The 20,894-nt window shown below is 48.7% G+C and overlaps 1 protein-coding gene across 5 annotated transcripts in view; it reads left to right on the plus strand.

Annotated features, from left to right (window-relative positions):
* smarca2 (SWI/SNF related, matrix associated, actin dependent regulator of chromatin, subfamily a, member 2) overlaps window positions 1–20,894 on the plus strand; it is a 214,144-nt gene that overhangs the window by 122,766 nt on the left and 70,484 nt on the right. For all 5 annotated transcript variants that reach the window (XM_041869484.2, XM_041869486.2, XM_041869487.2 and 2 more), the window contains one exon: window positions 10,977–11,200. In XM_041869484.2, the coding sequence (XP_041725418.1) occupies window positions 10,977–11,200 (224 nt within the window). The remainder of the gene's footprint in view (window positions 1–10,976; window positions 11,201–20,894) is intronic.

Below are 20,894 nucleotides of genomic sequence, written 5' to 3' on the forward strand. Positions count from 1 at the left end.
GCCACACAAGCTCACAGAACGGGACACGTAGTGCGTAAAAACCTTCTGTCCTCGGTTGCAACACTCACTACCGAGTTCCAAACTGTCTCTGGAAGCAACGTTAGAACAAGAACTGTTAATCAGGAGCTTCATGAAATGGGTTTCCATGGCCGAGCAGCTGCACACAAGCCTAAGATCACCATGAACAATGCCAAGCGTCGGCTGGAGTGGTGTAAAGCTCGCCGCCATTGGACTTTGGAGCAGTGGAAATGCGTTCTCTGGAGTGTTGAATCACGCTTCACCATCTGGCAGTCCGATGGACAAATCTGAGTTTAACGGATGCCAGGAGAACGCTACCTGCCCGAATGCGTAGTGCCAACTGTAAAGATTAGTGGAGCAGGAATAATGGCCTGGGGCTGTTTTTCATGGTTCGGGCTAGGCCACTTAGTTCCTGTGAAGGGCAATCTTAACACTACAGCATACAATGACATTCCTATTTCTGCATGACAATGCACCCGTGCACACAGCGAGGTCCATACAGAAATGGTTTGTCGAGATCGGTGTGGAAGAACTTGACTGGCCTGCATAGAGCCTTCACCTCAACCCCATTGAACACCTTTGGGATGAATTGGAACACCAACAGCGAGCCAGACCTAATTGCCGAACGTCAGGTCCCGACCTCACTAATGCTCTTGTGGCTGAATGGAAGCAAGTCCCTGCAGCAATGTTCCAATATCTAGTGGAAAGCCTTCCCAGAAGAGTGGAGGCTGTTATAGCAGCAAAGGGGGGACCAACTCCATATTAATGCCCATGATTTTGGAATAAGATGTTCGACGAGCAGGTGTCCACATACTTTTTTCCCCACTTATGTTTGGTCGTAGTGTATCTACAATACAAAATCCATGTGTACGTGTGTGTATAGTGCGTATGTTATCGTGTGTGTATGCGTGTCTGTGCCTGTGTTTGTGTTGCTTCACAGTCTGTTCCATAAGGTGGATTTATATCTGTTTTTTCAATCTGATTCTACTGCTTCTATTTTTTCAACTGTGCTGTGATGTTTCACAAAAGCTCTCAACCTTTCTATTCCCATAGTTTCTACAGATTGTAAATGAAAGATAACACATTTTGATAAGATTATTATTATATTATTGATTGATTGACTATGAATTTTTAAATCACCCAGCAGTGCTATTTGCAGAGTTAGCTCCAGGTAAATGTTGCAATTCTTCAGCCATTCCTGGACCTGCGACCAAAAACAAGCTACATATGGACAGTACCATATTTAGTCAGCCACCAATTGTGCAAGTTCTCCCACTTAAAAAGATGAGAGAGGCCTGTAATTTTCATCATAGGTACACGTCAACTATGACAGACAAAATGAGAATTTCTTTTCCAGAAAATCACATTGTAGGATTTTTAATGAATTTATTTGCAAATTATGGTGGAAAATAAGTATTTGGTCAATAACAAAAGTTTCTCAATACTTTGTTATATACCCGTTGTTGGCAATGACACAGGTCAAACGTTTTCTGTAAGTCTTCACAAGGTTTTCACACACTGTTGCTGGTATTTTGGCCCATTCCTCCATGCAGATCTCCTCTAGAGCAGTGATGTTTTGGGGCTGTCGCTGGGCAACACAGACTTTCAACTCCCTCCAAAGATTTTCTATGGGGTTGAGATCTGGAGACTGGCTAGGCCACTCCAGGACCTTGAAATGCTTCTTACGAAGCCACTCCTTCGTTGCCCGGGCGGTGTGTTTGGGATCATTGTCATGCTGAAAGACCCAGCCACGTTTCATCTTCAATGCCCTTGCTGATGGAAGGAGGTTTTCACTCAAAATCTCACGATACATGGCCCCATTCATTCTTTCCTTTACACGGATCAGTCGTCCTGGTCCCTTTGCAGAAAAAACAGCCCCAAAGCATGATGTTTCCACCCCCATGCTTCACAGTAGGTATGGTGTTCTTTGGATGCAACTCAGCATTCTTTGTCCTCCAAACACGACAAGTTGAGTTTTTACCAAAAAGTTCTATTTTGGTTTCATCTGACCATATGACATTCTCCCAATCCTCTTCTGGATCATCCAAATGCACTCTAGCAAACTTCAGACGGGCCTGGACATGTACTGGCTTAAGCAGGGGGACACGTCTGCACTGCAGGATTTGAGTCCCTGGCGGCGTAGTGTGTTACTGATGGTAGGCTTTGTTACTTTGGTCCCAGCTCTCTGCAGGTCATTCACTAGGTCCCCCCGTGTGGTTCTGGGATTTTTGCTCACCGTTCTTGTGATCATTTTGACCCCACGGGGTGAGATCTTGCGTGGAGCCCCAGATCGAGGGAGATTATCAGTGGTCTTGTATGTCTTCCATTTCCTAATAATTGCTCCCACAGTTGATTTCTTCAAACCAAGCTGCTTACCTATTGCAGATTCAGTCTTCCCAGCCTGGTGCAGGTCTACAATTTTGTTTCTGGTGTCCTTTGACAGCTCTTTGGTCTTGGCCATAGTGGAGTTTGGAGTGTGACTGTTGATTTCATTAAAAATCCTACAATGTGATTTTCTGGATTTTTTTGGGTCAATTTGTCTGTCATAGTTGACGTGTACCTATGATGAAATTTACAGGCCTCTCTCATCTTTTTAAGTGGGAGAACTTGCACAATTGGTGGCTGACTAAATACTTTTTTTCCCCACTGTATATATATATATATAACATTATATTGGTTGCAATAATTCTGTTTTGAATCCAGCGTTGTTTTGTGTATCAGTTCATAAACCCTGTTGCCATGGAATCAGTACATCAAACATCTCTTCCCAACTATCTATAGCACAGCTGTCCGTTTTTTGGTCCTTAATTGAAACTGATATACTTTTTTATTTATCCAAGTTTTCTTTAGCCAATTTTGGTCTTTAATGCCGGGCCGACAGACAAGTTCCTTACTTTCTCCCCCTTCCACTTGCCTCTTCCATTTTTGCGGTAATGCTGCAATTAGTTGGTTGTAATTTTGAGTAGAGCAGACATTTCCATATATATAAAGATTATACCTTTTTCAAAGATTTTTTCCAGAAATATTGTTTTTATCAATTAGTTTATTTGAGTTCAACCATTATATTTGTTGTAATATTTGTTCTGTCTTTTCTGATGGATTAAACTGAAATTGCAACCAACTTTCTATGGCTTGTTTTAAAAAAAAAAAAGCAATGTTTTTTAGATTATTTCATTTTCAAATAACCGAAAGTGAGAGGTTGTAATCTGAATAAAGGGAAAAAGGCCATTCTTGAACATGGGGTGAGACATTCTTAGTAATCTGCTAGAAAACTAGTTCTGATTGAAGTATAACTTTTGTATGACTGAAGCTTTTAGTGAGAGGTCTAATGCTTTAATATTTAATAATTTCTGCCCTCCGAATTCATATTCAGGTGCTAGGTGTAGGCAGGGCCAGGTTGCTAGGTGTAGGCAGGGCCAGGTTGCTAGGTGTAGGCAGGGCCAGGTTGCTAGGTGTAGGCAGGGCCAGGTTGCTAGGTGTAGGCAGGGCCAGGTTGCTAGGTGTAGGCAGGGCCATCAGCAAATAGGTAAACTGGGATATGACTAAAGGGTTAATCAGGGTGATTTTTCCACAAACAGACAGGTATTTTCTACACAGTAATGTAAAAGTTGTATTTTTTATTGATCCAATACGTAATATGGTACACTTATCGTAATTTGGTTGTAACCCAGAAAGATTAGAAAAAGTATCTAGATAATCTATGAGGCTGTGGAGGGATCCAAATTGTGGATTTAAAAGAAAACATGAATCATCAGCGTACAATGACACATTTGTTTTTAAGCCCTGGATTTCTAGGCCCTTGATATTATTGTTGGATCTAATTTTAATAGCTAACATTTCGATGGCCATATTAAATAGATATGCCGATAGTGGACAACCTTGTTTTACTCCTCTTGACAGTTTAAAACTTTCTCAGAAGTAGCCATTATTTACTATTTTAAAATTCCACCGATTGACTCACTCTCCAACTCTAGTTACCCTACCTCTCAAGGTCAAGATATCTCAGCATGTAGAGAGACAGACAGGCAGACGGACGGACAGACAGACAGACGGGCGGACGGACGGACGGACAGACAGGAGGGAGGGAGGGAGGGAGGGAGGGAGGGAGGGAGGGAGGGAGGTGGCTGAGACAGACAGACAGACAGACGGGAGGGAGGGGGGTATGGCTATATGGCTGAGACAGACAGGAGGGAGGGAGGGAGGGAGGTATGGCTATATGGCTGAGACAGACAGGAGGGAGGGGGGGGTATGGCTATATGGCTGAGACAGACAGGAGGGAGGGAGGGAGGTATGGCTATATGGCTGAGACAGACAGGAGGGAGGGAGGGAGGTATGGCTATATGGCTGAGACAGACAGGAGGGAGGGGGGTATGGCTATATGGCTGAGACAGACAGGAGGGAGGGAGGGGGGTATGGCTATATGGCTGAGACAGACAGGAGGGAGGGAGGGGGGTATGGCTATATGGCTGAGACAGACAGGAGGGAGGGGGGTATGGCTATATGGCTGAGACAGACAGGAGGGAGGGAGGAGGGAGGTATGGCTATATGGCTGAGACAGACAGGAGGGAGGGGAGGGGGTATGGCTATATGGCTGAGACAGACAGGAGGGAGGGGGGTATGGCTATATGGCTGAGACAGACAGGAGGGAGGGAGGGGGGTATGGCTATATGGCTGAGACAGACAGGAGGGAGGGAGGTATGGCTATATGGCTGAGACAGACAGGAGGGAGGGAGGGAGGGAGGGAGGGAGGGAGGTATGGCTATATGGCTGAGACAGACAGGAGGGAGGGAGGGAGGTATGGCTATATGGCTGAGACAGACAGGAGGGAGGGGGGTATGGCTATATGGCTGAGACAGACAGGAGGGAGGGGGTATGGCTATATGGCTGAGACAGACAGGAGGGAGGGGAGGTATGGCTATATGGCTGAGACAGACAGGAGGGAGGGGGGTATGGCTATATGGCTGAGACAGACAGGAGGGAGGGAGGTATGGCTATATGGCTGAGACAGACAGGAGGGAGGGGGGTATGGCTATATGGCTGAGACAGACAGGAGGGAGGGAGGGAGGTATGGCTATATGGCTGAGACAGACAGGAGGGAGGGAGGTATGGCTATATGGCTGAGACAGACAGGAGGGAGGGAGGTATGGCTATATGGCTGAGACAGACAGGAGGGAGGGAGGGAGGGGGGTATGGCTATATGGCTGAGACAGACAGGAGGGAGGGAGGGAGGGAGGGAGGTATGGCTATATGGCTGAGACAGACAGGAGGGAGGGAGGGAGGTATGGCTATATGGCTGAGACAGACAGGAGGGAGGGGGGTATGGCTATATGGCTGAGACAGACAGGAGGGAGGGAGGGAGGTATGGCTATATGGCTGAGACAGACAGGAGGGAGGGAGGTATGGCTATATGGCTGAGACAGACAGGAGGGAGGGAGGTATGGCTATATGGCTGAGACAGACAGGAGGGAGGGAGGGAGGGAGGGGGGGTATGGCTATATGGCTGAGACAGACAGGAGGGAGGGAGGGAGGGAGGGAGGTATGGCTATATGGCTGAGACAGACAGGAGGGAGGGAGGGAGGTATGGCTATATGGCTGAGACAGACAGGAGGGAGGGGGGTATGGCTATATGGCTGAGACAGACAGGAGGGAGGGAGGTATGGCTATATGGCTGAGACAGACAGGAGGGAGGGAGGTATGGCTATATGGCTGAGACAGACAGGAGGGAGGGAGGGAGGGAGGTATGGCTATATGGCTGAGACAGACAGGAGGGAGGGAGGGAGGTATGGCTATATGGCTGAGACAGACAGGAGGGAGGGGGTATGGCTATATGGCTGAGACAGACAGGAGGGAGGGAGGGGGGTATGGCTATATGGCTGAGACAGACAGGAGGGAGGGGGGTATGGCTATATGGCTGAGACAGACAGGAGGGAGGGGGGTATGGCTATATGGCTGAGACAGACAGGAGGGAGGGAGGGAGGGAGGTATGGCTATATGGCTGAGACAGACAGGAGGGAGGGAGGGAGGTATGGCTATATGGCTGAGACAGACAGGAGGGAGGGAGGGGGGTATGGCTATATGGCTGAGACAGACAGGAGGGAGGGAGGTATGGCTATATGGCTGAGACAGACAGGAGGGAGGGGGTATGGCTATATGGCTGAGACAGACAGGAGGGAGGGGGGTATGGCTATATGGCTGAGACAGACAGGAGGGAGGGAGGGAGGGAGGTATGGCTATATGGCTGAGACAGACAGGAGGGAGGGAGGTATGGCTATATGGCTGAGACAGACAGGAGGGAGGGGGGTATGGCTATATGGCTGAGACAGACAGGAGGGAGGGAGGTATGGCTATATGGCTGAGACAGACAGGAGGGAGGGGGGTATGGCTATATGGCTGAGACAGACAGGAGGGAGGGAGGTATGGCTATATGGCTGAGACAGACAGGAGGGAGGGGGGGTATGGCTATATGGCTGAGACAGACAGGAGGGAGGGAGGTATGGCTATATGGCTGAGACAGACAGGAGGGAGGGAGGTATTGCTATATGGCTGAGACAGACAGGAGGGAGGGGGGTATGGCTATATGGCTGAGACAGACAGGAGGGAGGGAGGTATGGCTATATGGCTGAGACAGACAGGAGGGAGGGAGGGAGGTATGGCTATATGGCTGAGACAGACAGGAGGGAGGGAGGTATGGCTATATGGCTGAGACAGACAGGAGGGAGGGAGGGAGGTATGGCTATATGGCTGAGACAGACAGGAGGGAGGGAGGGAGGGAGGTATGGCTATATGGCTGAGACAGACAGGAGGGAGGGAGGGAGGTATGGCTATATGGCTGAGACAGACAGACAGGAGGGAGGGGGGTATGGCTATATGGCTGAGACAGACAGGAGGGAGGGAGGTATGGCTATATGGCTGAGACAGACAGGAGGGAGGGGGGTATGGCTATATGGCTGAGACAGACAGACAGACAGACAGATAGGAGGGAGGGAGGGGGGTATGGCTGTGTATGGCTGAGACAGACGGACAGACAGACAGACAGGAGGGAGGGAGGTATGGCTATATGGCTGAGACAGACGGACAGACAGACAGACAGGAGGGAGGGGGGTATGGCTGTATATGGCTGAGACTTGCAGGGTTACATGGCTGTCTTACAGTTTTCACTAGTGGGGTACATTCACACAACGGTTAGTACAAAACTACAAACAGATAATTAAAAAGGCCGTTGCATCAAAACTCCAAACAGATCATCAAAAAGGCAGTTGCTTCAAAACTCCAAACAGATCATCCAAAAGGCAGTTGCTTCAAAACTCCAAACAGATCATCAAAAAGGCAGTTGCTTCAAAACTCAAAACAGATCATCAAAAAGGCAGTTGCTTCAAAACTCAAAACTCATTTTCAATTGACTAAGTACAACACACAACATGAGTCACTTTTTCACCAAACTTAATCAGTGTTTCATCAAGAAATACATGTTTCACATTGCAATACATGTTCATATACACTGAGTGTACAAAACATTAGGAACACCTTCCTAATATTGAGTTGCACCCTCTTTTGCCCTCAGAACAACCTCAATTAGTCAGGGCATGGACTCTACAAGGTGTCAAAAGAGTTCCACAGGAATGCTGGCCCATGTTGACTCCAATGCTTCCCACAGTTGTGTCAAGTTGGCTGGATGTCCTTTGGGTGGTGGACCATTCTTGATACACACGGGAATCTGTTGAGCGTGAAAAACCCAGCAGCGTTGCAGTTCTTGACACACTCAAACCGATGCGCCTGGCACCTACTACCATACCCCGTTCAAAGGCACTTCAATGTTTTGTCTTGCCCATTCACCTTCTGAACGGCACTCATACATAATCCATGTCTCAATTGTCTCAAGGCTTAAAAATCCTTCTTTAACCTGTCTCCTCCCCTTCATCTACACTGATTGAAGTGGATTTAACAGGTGACATCAATAAGGGATCATAGCTTTCACCTGGATTCACCTGGTCAGTCTGTCATGGAAAGAACAGGTGTTCTTAATGTTTTGTACACTCAGTGTATTTACACATCAGTTACACAAAACATGAAAAGCGAAACACAAAACATGAAAAGCAAAACACAATCATCAAGCACATTATTCAGTAAAAAAGGCCCTCTAACATACAGTATATAACATATAACATACACTGCATTCGGAAAGTATTCAGACCCCTGGACTTTTGGGGCATTTTGTTACATTACAGCCTTATTATTAAATTTAAAACATTTCCTCATCAATCTACACACTACCCCATAATAAAAAATGAAAAACTGAAATATCACATTTACATACGTATTCATACCCTTTACTCTGTACTTTGTTGAATCACCTTTGGCAGCGATTACAGCCTTGAGTCTTCTTGGGTATGACGCCACAAGCGTGGCACACCTGTATTTGGGGAGTTTCTCCCATTCTTCTCTGCAGATCCTCTCAAGCTCTGACAGGTTGGATGGGGAGCGTCGCTGCGCAGCTATTTTCAGGTCTCTCCAGAGATGTTAGATCGGGTTCAAGTCCGGGCTCTGGCTGGGCCACTCAAGGATATTCAGAGACTTGTCCCGAAGCCACTCCTGTGTTGTCTTGGCTGTGTGCTTAGGGTCGTTGTCCTGTTGGAAGGTGAACCTGCACCCCAGTCTGAGGTCCTGAGAGCTCTGGAGCAGGTTTTCATCAAGGATCTCTCTGTACTTTGCTCCGTTCATCTTTCCCTCGATCCTGACTAGTCTCCCAGTCCCTGCCGCTGAAAAACATCCCCACAGCATGATGCTGCCACCACCATGCTTCACCGTAGGGATGGTGCCAGGTTTCCTCAGACGTGACGCTTGGTATTCAGGCCAAAGAGTTCAATCTTGGTTTCATCAGACCAGAGAATCTTGTTTCTCATGGTCTGAGAGTCCTTTAGGTGCCTTTTGGCGAACTCCAAGCGGGCTGTCATGTGCCTTTTACTGAGGAGTGGCTTCCGTCTGGCCACTCTATCATAAAGGCCTGATTGGTGGAGTTCTGCAGAGATGGTTGTCCTTCTGGAAGGTTCTCCCAGCTCAATAAAGAAACTCTAGAGCTCTGTCAGAGTGACCATCGGGTTCTTGGTCACCTCCCTGACCAAGGCCCTTCTCCCCCGATTGCTCAGTTTGGCCGGGCGGCCAGCTCTAGGAAGAGTCTTGGTGGTTCCAAACTTTTTCCAATTCATAATAATGGAGGCCACTGTGTTCTTAGGGACCTTCAATGCTGCATACCTTTTTTGGTACTCTTAACCAGATCTGTGCCTAGACACAATCCTGTCTCTGAGCTCTACGGACAATTCCTTCGACCTCATAGCTTGGTTTTTACACTGACATGCAACTGTTGGACCTTATATACAGTGGGGAAAAAAGTATTTAGTCAGCCACCAATTGTGTAGGTTCTCCCACTTAAAAAGATGAGAGAGGCCTGTAATTTTCATCATAGGTACACGTCAACTATGACAGACAAATTGAGAAAAAAAATCCAGAAAATCACATTGTAGGATTTTTTATGAATTTATTTGCAAATGCCTGTATTAATGGCACCTGTTTGAACTTGTTATCAGTATAAAAGACACCTGTCCACAACCTCAAACAGTCACACTCCAAACTCCACTATGGCCAAGACCAAAGAGCTGTCAAAGGACACCAGAAACAAAATTGTAGACCTGCACCAGGCTGGGAAGACTGAATCTGCAATAGGTAAGCAGCTTGGTTTGAAGAAATCAACTGTGGGAGCAATTATTAGGAAATGGATGACATACAAGACCACTGATAATCTCCCTCGATCTGGGGCTCCATGCAAGATCTCACCCCGTGGGGTCAAAATGATCACAAGAACAGTGAGCAAAAATCCCAGAACCACACGGGGGGACCTAGTGAATGACTGCAGAGAGCTGGGACCAAAGTAACAAAGCCTACCATCAGTAACACACTACGTCGCCAGGGACTCAAATCCTGCAGTGCCAGACGTGTCCCCCTGCTTAAGCCAGTACATGTCCAGGCCCGTCTGAAGTTTGCTAGAGTGCATTTGGATGATCCAGAAGAGGATTGGGAGAATGTCATATGGTCAGATGAAACCAAAATATAACTTTTTGGTAAAAACTCAACTCGTCGTGTTTGGAGGACAAAGAATGCTGAGTTGCATCCAAAGAACACCATACCTACTGTGAAGCATGGGGGTGGAAACATCATGCTTTGGGGCTGTTTTTCTGCAAAGGGACCAGGACGGCTGATCCGTGTGAAGGAAATAATGAATGGGGCCATGTATCGTGAGATTTTGTGTGAAAACCTCCTTCCATCAGCAAGGGCATTGAAGATGAAACGTGGCTGGGTCTTTCAGCATGACAATGATCCCAAACACACTGCCCGGGCAACGAAGGAGTTGCTTCAAAAGAAGCATTTCAAGGTCCTGGAGTGGCCTAGCCAGTCTCCAGATCTCAACCCCATAGAAAATCTTTGGAGGGAGTTGAAAGTCTGTGTTGCCCAGCGACAGCCCCAAAACATCACTGCTCTAGAGGAGATCTGCATGGAGGAATGGGCCAAAATACCAGCAACAGTGTGTGAAAACCTTGTGAAGACTTACAGAAAACGTTTGACCTGTGTCATTGCCATCAAAGGGTATATAACAAAGTATTGAGAAACTTTTGTTATTGACCAAATACTTATTTTCCACCATAATTTGCAAATAAATTCATTAAATATCCTACAATGTGATTTTCTGGAAAAAAAAAGGATTACTTTATCCAATCCCAAGTATTCCTTAAAGAGGTGGGGTTTCAAATGTCTCCGGAAGGTGGTCATTGGTTCATAACCCTAACCCTAACTGGGTCTACTCCAGTTGGGCATTGGCTCATTGGCTCAGCCTGTAACTGGCCAGAACAATGGGAAGGACAGCTACAGTATATGAGTGTATTTTTCTGTGTGTGTGTCTCCCCCTACAGGCGGTAGAGGATGGTAACCTGGAGGAGATGGAGGAAGAGATCCGTCTGAAGAAGTCGAGGAAGAAGAGGAGACGAGGGGACAAGGACGGAGGGAGGGAGGAGGGAGGAGAGAAGGCAAAGAAGAGGCGTGGACGTCCCCCTGCCGAGAAGCTGTCCCCCAACCCCCCCAAACTCACCAAACAGATGAACGCCATCATCGACACCGTCATCAACTACAGAGACGGGTAAGAGAACCATAGCAGGAGAGAGTGGTGTTACCCCCAAACCATTCCTCTGGTACCTGGGTTACACCTGTTTGCTCTAGCCCAGCAATATTATCCATGATTCAACTATTGACAGAGTTGTGATAGTGTTTAGCCAGTATTCCCCCGGGGGTCCTATATCAGTATCATGCTCTGTCTGTAGTTACACATGGAAACATTCCTCCACTACTCCCCAGTCAGCCAAACCCTAACCCGCTGAACACCATGATGATTTAGTGGATGAAGTCATCTTTGAGCAACAAAACATCATGCTATGTGGCTGGAAAAACCTTTCTCTTCCCCTCTCCTCCTCATATCCCCTCTCTTCCCCTCTCCTCCTCATATCCCCTCTCTTCCCCTCTCCTCCTCATATCCCCTCTCCTCCCCTCTCCTCCTCATATCCCCTCTCCTCCCCTCTCCTCCTCATATCCCCTCTCTTCCCCTCATATCCCCTCTCCTCCCCTCTCCTCCTCATATCCCCTCTCTTCCCCTCTCCTCCTCATCCCCTCTCCTCCCCTCTCCTCCTCATATCCCCTCTCTCCCTCTCCTCATACCCCTCTCTCCCCTCTCCTCCTCCATATCCCCTCTCTTCCCTCATATCCCCTCCTCCTCCCTCTCCTCCTCATATCCCCTCTCCTCCCCTCTCCTCCTCATATCCCCTCTCTTCCCCTCTCCTCCTCATATCCCCTCTCTTCCCCTCTCCTCCTCATATCCCCTCTCCTCCCCTCTCCTCCTCATATCCCCTCTCTCTCCCCTCTCCCTCCTCATATCCCTCTCTCCCCTCTCCTCCTCATATCCCCTCTCTTCCCTCTCCTCCTCATATCCCCTCTCTTCCCTCTCCTCCTCATATCCCCTCTCTCCCCTCTCCTCCTCATATCCCCTCTTCCCCTCTCCTCCTCATATCCCCTCTCTCCCTCTCCTCCTCATATCCCCTCTCTCCTCCTCCTCATATCCCCTCTCTCTCCCCCTCCCCCTCATATCCCCTCTCTTCACCTCTCCTCCTCATATCCCTCTCCTCCTCATATCCCCCTCTCTCACCTCTCCTCCTCATATCCCCTCTCTTCCCCTCTCCTCCTCATATCCCCTCTCTCCTCCTCTCCTCCTCATATCCCTCTCCTCCCCTCTCCTCCTCATATCCCCTCTCTCACCTCTCCTCCTCATATCCCCTCTCCTCCCTCATATCCCCTCCTCCTCTCATCCCCTCTCCTCCTCTCTCCCCTCTCCTCCCCTCTCCTCCTCATCCTCCTCTCCCCTCTCCTCCTCATATCCCTCTCTTCCCCTCTCCTCCTCATATCCCCTCTCCTCCCCCTCTCCTCCTCAATCCCCTCTCTCCCTCATATCCCTCTCCTCCCCTCTCCTCCTCATATCCCCTCTCCTCCCTCTCCCCCTCATATCCCCTCTCTTCCCCTCTCCTCCTCATATCCCTCTCTTCCCCTCTCCTCCTCATATCCCCTCTCCTCCCCTCTCCTCCTCATATCCCCTCTCTCCCTCTCTCCCCTCATCCCCTCTCTTCACCTCTCCTCCTCATATCCCCTCTCCTCCTCATATCCCCTCTCTTCCCCTCTCCCCCTCATATCCCCTCTCTTCACCTCTCCTCCTCATATCCCCTCTCCTCCTCATATCCCCTCTCTTCACCTCTCCTCCTCATATCCCCTCTCTTCCCCTCTCCTCCTCATATCCCCTCTCCTCCCCTCTCCTCCTCATATCCCCTCTCCTCCCCTCTCCTCCTCATATCCCCTCTCTTCACCTCTCCTCCTCATCCCTCTCTTTCCCTCTCCTCCTCATATCCCCTCTCTCCCTCATATCCCCTCCTCCTCCTCATATCCCCTCTCTCACCTCTCCTCCTCATATCCCCTCTCCTCCTCATCCCCTCTCTTCCCCTCTCCTCCTCTATCCCCTCTCTCTCTCCTCTCTCCTCCTCATATCCCCTCTCTTCCCCTCTCCTCCTCATATCCCCTCTCTTCCCCTCTCCTCCTCATATCCCCTCTCCTCCCCTCTCCTCCTCATATCCCTCTCCTCCCTCTCCTCCTCATATCCCCTCTCTTCACTCTCTCCTCCTCATATCCCCTCTCCTCCCCTCTCCTCCTCATATCCCCTCTCCCTCCTATCCCCTCTCTTCCCTCTCCTCATATCCCCTCTCCTCCCCTCTCCTCCTCATATCCCCTCTCCTCCCCTCTCCTCCTCATCCCCTCTCTTCCCTCATATCCCTCTCTCCCCCCTCTCCCCCTCATTCCCCTCTCTTCACCTCTCCTCCTCATATCCCCTCTCCTCCTCATATCCCCTCTCTTCCCCTCTCCTCCTCATATCCCCTCTCTTCACCTCTCCTCCTCATATCCCCTCTCCTCCTCATATCCCTCTCTTCCCCTCTCCTCCTCATATCCCCTCTCCTCCCTCTCCTCCTCATATCCCCCTCCTCCCTCTCCTCCTCATATCCCCTCTCTTCCCCTCTCCTCCTCATATCCCCTCTCCTCCCCTCTCCTCCTCATATCCCCTCTCTTCCCCTCTCCCCCTCATATCCCCTCTCTTCACCTCTCCTCCTCATATCCCCTCTCCTCCTCATATCCCCTCTCCTCCCCTCTCCTCCTCATATCCCCTCTCCTCCCCTCTCCTCCTCATATCCCCTCTCTTCCCCTCATATCCCCTCTCCTCCCCTCTCCCCCTCATATCCCCTCTCTTCACCTCTCCTCCTCATATCCCCTCTCCTCCTCATATCCCCTCTCTTCCCCTCTCCTCCTCATATCCCCTCTCTTCCCCTCTCCTCCTCATATCCCCTCTCCTCCCCTCTCCTCCTCATATCCCCTCTCTTCACCTCTCCTCCTCATATCCCCTCTCTTCCCTCTCCTCCTCATATCCCCTCTCCTCCTCATATCCCCTCTCTTCCCCTCTCCTCCTCATATCCCCTCTCTTCCCCTCTCCTCCTCATATCCCCCCTCCTCCCCTCTCCTCCTCATATCCCCTCTCTTCACCTCTCCTCCTCATATCCCCTCTCTTCCCCTCTCCTCCTCATATCCCCTCTCCTCCTCATATCCCCTCTCTTCCCCTCTCCTCCTCATATCCCCTCTCTTCACCTCTCCTCCTCATATCCCCTCTCTTCCCTCTCCTCCTCATATCCCTCCTCCCCTCTCCTCCTCATATCCCCCCTCCTCCCCTCTCCTCCTCATATCCCCTCTCTTCACCTCTCCTCCTCATATCCCCTCTCTTCACCTCTCCTCCTCATATCCCCCTCCTCCCCTCTCCTCCTCATATCCCCTCTCTTCACCTCTCCTCCTCATATCCCCCCTCCTCCCCTCTCCTCCTCATATCCCCTCTCTTCACCTCTCCTCCTCATATCCCCTCTCTTCACCTCTCCTCCCCTCTTCTTCTCATCCTTATTGTATCTATGATAACCATTATTATTCCAGGAACTCTCTAGCTGTTTTCTATTAGACAGAGAACACAAATGGGAACCTGTCATGGGACCACAGGGTGGCAGAACATTAGGAGATTGTTGTTGGTTTTAGTTCCAGGGTTGCCCTCGTTAGGGTTAGGGTTAGGGTTAGGGTTAGGGTTAGGGTTAGTTAGGGTTAGGGTTTGGTTTTAGTTCCAGGGTTGCCCTCGTTAGGGTTAGGGTTAGGGTTAGGGTTAGTGTTAGGGTTAGGGTTAGGGTTAGGGTTAGGGCCCTCGTTAGGGTTAGGGTTAGGGTTAGGGTTAGGGTTAGTTAGGGTTAGGGTTTGGTTTTAGTTCCAGGGTTGCCCTCGTTAGGGTTAGGGTTAGGGTTAGGGTTAGGGTTAGGGCCCTCGTTAGGGTTAGTGTTAGGGTTAGGGTTAGGGTTAGGGTTAGGGCCCTCGTTAGGTTAGTGTTAGGTTAGGGTTAGGTTAGGGTTAGGGCCCTGTTAGGTAGGTTAGGTTAGGTTAGGTTAGGCCCTCGAGGTAGGGTTAGGGTTAGGGTTTGGGGTTTAGGGTTAGGGTTAGGGTTAGGGCCCTCGTTAGGGCCCTCGTTAGGGTTAGGGCCCTCGTTAGGGTTAGGGTTAGGGCCCTCGTTAGGGTTAGGGTTAGGGTTTGGGTTTAGGGTTAGGGTTAGGGCCCTCGTTAGGGCCCTCGTTAGGGTTAGGGCCCTCGTTAGGGTTAGGGTTAGGGCCCTCGTTAGGGCCCTCGTTAGGGTTAGGGCCCTCGTTAGGGTTAGGGTTAGGGCCCTCGTTAGGGCCCTCGTTAGGGTTAGGGCCCTCGTTAGGGTTAGGGCGCCTCGTTGGCTAGGGCGTTAGGTTAGGGTTAGGGTTTGGGTTTAGGGTTAGGGTTAGGGTTAGGGTTAGGGTTTGGGTTTAGGGTTAGGGTTAGGGTTAGGGCCCTCGTTAGGGCCCTCGTTAGGGTTAGGGCCCTGGTTAGGGTTAGGGTTAGGGTTAGGGTTAGGCCCTCGTTAGGGCCCTCGTAGGTTAGGGGCCCTCGTAGGGTTAGGGTTAGGAGGTTAGGGGTTTGGGTTTAGGTTAGGTTAGGGTTAGGGCCCTCGATAGGGGCCTCGTAGGTTAGGTTAGGGTTAGGGTTAGGGCCCTCGTTAGGGTTAGGGTTAGGGTTAGGGTTAGGGTTTGGGTTTAGGGTTAGGGTTAGGGTTAGGGCCCTCGTTAGGGCCCTCGTTAGGGTTAGGGTTAGGGTTAGGGTTAGGGTTAGGGTTAGGGCCCTCGTTAGGGTTAGGGTTAGGGTTAGGGTTAGGGCCCTCGTTAGGGATGTAGTGGCTTCCTTTCCTCTTTACCATAGCCACTGCCCTAGCCTGAAGCGGGGTTGTTTCGGACGCATACAGTCCACACTCAATGTTTCCAAACGGCCAAACATTCAATGAGATCCAGGGATATAGTGTAACAAAAAATGTTTATTCTTCTTATCTAACAAAAAGGTATTTTCCAATCAACTAAAGCAGAGATTACTTGAAATGCAAATACATAATATAATATGACCGTCTGTCTGTATTTCTGTATGTCTATATGGTCAAAAAACTATACCGCTCCCGCATCTAGCAAGGACTCCTCCCCCGAAGGCCCAACTTCCTGCCTTTATACTAACACAATTAACACAGTACAATGAATGGGCAAGAGGGGGGGGCCAAAAACTGAGTTACACTAATAACAAATTAATATATCTCAATCCAGTAAATAAATCATAAAGGTAACGTACCTAATATTTCATCATATACATTAATATTTAATATATTTACACAAATGTACATGGAGCTCAGTATGTTCAGTCTTTTATACAAAATATGCCCAAATCGGCTCTAACATACCGGCCCTAATTGTTGACTGCACTGAATGCACAACAATTACTTAATATTCAAACGTAGAGCCAATACAAAAACATTCTATACCAGAGCACCATTACAGTTCATAGCTATATACAAATATACAAGGTGCCATATAGGAAAATAGTCCATAGATCTCAGTCTGAGTTGAAGTGTAAAGGTGTTCAACTTCCAAAAAATGTCAAGAGTTTGACGTCCACAAAATGTATGACATCAAAGAATGTAAGAGTACGACATCAACGAATCAGAGGTGCACGTGATTCAAAGATGGAGCACTGTGTGTGTGTGTGTGTGTGTCTCACTTCGTCGCCTCAAGGAGCAGACAGAGTTTATTGATAGGTCTCTGTAGGATATTGGTCTTAGTCTTAACCATGACGCTCCGGACAAGACCTTTGGCCCCTGGCAAAGCCTTCACCACACGCCCCATTAGCCAAGAGTTCCTTGGGGCGGTGTCATCGACGATGACCACAAGGTCACCAGGACTGAAGTTTCTCTTAGTTTTGTTCCACTTGTTCCGCTCCTGCATAAGTGGAAGATACTCCCCCTGATCCATCTCTTCCAAAAGAGGTCAGTGATATATTGTACTTGCTTCCATCTCCTTCTTGAGTATAGGTCACTTCTCTGGAATAGTCCTGGTGGCAGGACTGGCTTTGCTTTCAGATGAAGCAGATGGTTCGGAGTCAGGGTTCTAGATCGTTAGGGTCATTTGTTACAGTAGTGATTGGTCTGTCGTTCATAATCGCCTCAACTTCACACAAGGCTGTCTGCAAAGCCTCATCATCCAGTACTTGCTCTTTAAGGACTGAATAGAGGATCTTTTTCACCAGTCGGATCAACCTCTCCCATACCCCCCATGGTGGGCTCCAGAGGGAGGGGTTGAATGACCATGTCACTCCTTCCTTCAGTAATTTATTTTGAATCTTGTTGTGATCCAGCTCTTTCCAGAGCTTCTCCTAGCTCTCTGTGTGTTCCAACAAAGTTGGTGCCATTGTCTGTTCTGATACTTGTTACTGGGCCCCTTCGACAGATGAACCTGCGCAGGGCATTGATGCAGGAATCAGTATCCAGATAACTAGCAACTTCTAGATGGACAGCTCGACTCACAAGGCAAGTAAAGATCACACCATACCGCTTCACATGAACGCGGCCTCGCTTCACCTCTATGGGGCCAAAGTAATCTATGCCCACATGGGTGAAAGGCGGCAAATCAGGTGCTACCCGATCTTGTGGAAGGTCAGCCATCTTCTGTTCCCCAGCTCTAGCTTGCATCCGCCTGCAGAAGACACAGCTCTTAAGGATCTTCCTTGCTAAGGAGTTGGCACAGGGTATCCAATATCGCTGGCGAAGTCTAGAAAGCATGTGACCTCTCCCAGAGTGGCCAACCTGCTCATGGATGTGGAGTAAGATCAGTCTGGAGATGTAGGAGTCTTTGGGCAGGATCATAGGATTCTTTAGTTCCGTAGGCATAGCAGCTTTGCTTAACCTTCCTCCTACTCTCAGAATGCCATTGTCAACTATTGGATCAAGCTTACAGATTGAGCCGCTTCTCTTGGCACATTGTTTTCCTTTTACAACTAGTGCAATTTCTTGTTTAAAGTGCTGTCGTTGCTCAAATCGAATGATGACCTTTTTCTGCTTCATCTAGGTGATCTACAGACAGACTTTCTTTTCCAAACGTCAGTTTGAACTTGTCAATTTGTTCCTTCAGTGAGTTTGTCAGACTCTGATCTGATCCTGGATCAGTTTGGGTGAGAACTTTCCTTTTCTGGCTTAACTGTAGTAGAAGTCTCTTCAGTTTCAGCATCCAGGCAACTGCTTTCTTCAAGCTGTTCCATGTTGAATAGTACTCAATCAGTTTGCTGGTCGGACTCTTTTCTTCCACACATGTACTGTTTACGATGACGTCTTTTCTCACCTCTGGATCATCTGGAGGGATGGAGCCAAGCTCCTCGGGGACTTTCGGCCATTGTGTTTCTGTTTTTCCAGGAATTCTGGTCCTTTGCGCCATCTCTTTGAGTTCAGGAAAGTTTCAACATGTAATCCTCTTGAGGCATCATCGGCTGGGTTGTGTTTGGAGTTAAAATACCTCCACTGTTTTGCTTTCGATAGGTCACGGATCAGTAGCAACCCTATTAGCCACAAAAGTATGGAATCTCTTGGTATCGTTACGGATGTATTTTAGCACCGACTGGCTGTCTGTCCAGAAAGTTGACTCCTCAAGTTCAATCTGGAGCTCCAACCTTAACATCCTGTCCACTCGCACTGCCAATGTTGCTGCAGCAAGTTCCAGTCTGGGGATCGTCATCTGCTTGAGTGGAGTCACCCTTGATTTCCCCAGTATGAATGCGATGTGGACCTTTTCCATAACGCGTTTGTGAACCCAAGGTAGCTTGCCGTGCCATAACCTTGTTCACTTGCATCACCGAAGTGATGCAGCTAATGTGGTCTTGATTTGACCAAAGTTCTCCGGCATCATACACCTGTTGATCTGGAATCTGGAGAGCTGGTCCAGCTCTGAGAGCCATCTCTTCCATGAAATAGAGTGTTCTTCAGGGATGACTTCGTCCCATCCACACTTTAGCTTGCAGAGCACTTGAAGAATTTGCTTTGCCTTTAATACGAATGGGGCGAGGAAACCTAATGGATCATAAATAGAGCTGACAGTTGAGAGAATACCTCTTCTTGTAAGGGGTCTGTTCTTGACAGTGACCTGGAAGTTAAACACATCCCTTTCAATGTTCCATCGATTCAAGTGCTCTTTCAACAGGCAGCTTTTCTCTGTCCAGGTCCAGTTCTTTTATCTGCTTGGCTTTGTGTTCATCAGGGATAGAAGCTAGTACAGTGCGGCTGTTGCTGACCCACTTGGTCAATTTGAACCCACCTTGAGAGCACACATCCCTGAGGTTTCTTGTGAGAGCTATGGCTTGTTCTTCTGTGGCCACTGACTTGAGGCAGTCATCAACATAGAAGTTGGACTTGACTGTTTGAATCGCCTCTTCATCGTACCCCCTCACAGTTGTCTTCTGCAGTCTTTCGCAGTGCAAAGTTTGCACAACTTGGAGAGGATATAGCACCGAAAAGATGTACTGTCATTCTGTACTCCTCCAATCTTTTGTTAGTATCACCATCCGCCACCATAGGAATCGCAGGAAGTCTAAGTCATCTTCATGGACACGTACTTGATGGAACATTCCTTCGATGTCTGCCATCATGGCAATCTGCTCTTGCCGAAATCTTAGCAAGACTCCTATAAGCGTGTTTGCCAGGTCAGGGCCTTGAAGGAGTTCACTGTTAAGAGATGTACCTTTATAGGATGATGAACAGTCAAACACCACTCGTGACGTTCCTTTGCGCTTATGGTGAACGCCATGGTGTGGTATGTACCATACCTTGCCTTTCTCTGAGGAGCTGTTCTTGTGGTACCTTCTCGGCGTAACCTTTTGTTATCATCTCTTCCATGAAGCCTTTGTACTCTGCAGCGTAACCTTTGTCCTTCTTGAACTTCCTGATAATATTTAGAGCCCGCTGCTTTGCCATGTCACGGTTGTTTGGCAGGACTACATCTTTGTTGCGAAAGGGCAACGGTAAGTAGTAGTGATGGTCTTTGAGGGTTATGGAGCTTGATACTATCTCCATAAACCTACGATCCTCAGCTGACATCTCACTTTTCTCTTCATACTCTCTCTCAGGGAAGTCATGGTTGTACTGATTTACAAGAAGAACCCCCAGGTCGGCCATTGAGATACGATAGCCATCACCGTAGAGGCCGGATTCTTCTGCCATGGTACAACTGTTGAGAGGACCATTCATCACCCATCCAAAGAGGGTTTTCACTGCATACGGTCCGTTGCCTTGGCTATTTATGATTTGCCAGGGTTCCATTGCCTTTGGAGCATTTACGCCAATCAGAAGTTCGACGTCGGCATCAATCTCCTTCAACTGAACCTCTTTCAGGTATGGCCACCTTTGAGCTCTTTCTGAGTGGGAATGTTCTCTCTTGTCACTGGGATCTTATGTTGGGTGTATACCTTTGGTAATGCAAGAAATGTGTCGCCTTCCACATTGCCAATCTCTAATCCAGATATCTCAAAGCTCTTGGTAGGACTCTCCTGCCCCATTGTGCGTAGCAGAATTTCAGTCGCACTGCCTTTAGCTTGCAACTGCCTCATGAGTCTCTCCGTACAAAATGTTGCTGAGCTACCAGAATCGAGAAACGCATAGGTTAACACAGACTTGCTTCCATTTGCCACCTTTACTTGAACTGGCACAATTGCAAGTGCACAATCTGTACCGCCCCGTATCTTCACCAGCTTCCAGTGAAACAAGAGCACTGCTGACAGTCTCCCCCCCGCTTTACTGCTACACCACTCATATCTGCCTTTTGAGATCTAAATCTCTCTCTTCCTTCAAT

Source organism: Coregonus clupeaformis, unplaced genomic scaffold (assembly GCF_020615455.1).
Source record: "Coregonus clupeaformis isolate EN_2021a unplaced genomic scaffold, ASM2061545v1 scaf0167, whole genome shotgun sequence".
NCBI lineage: Eukaryota > Metazoa > Chordata > Actinopteri > Salmoniformes > Salmonidae > Coregonus > Coregonus clupeaformis.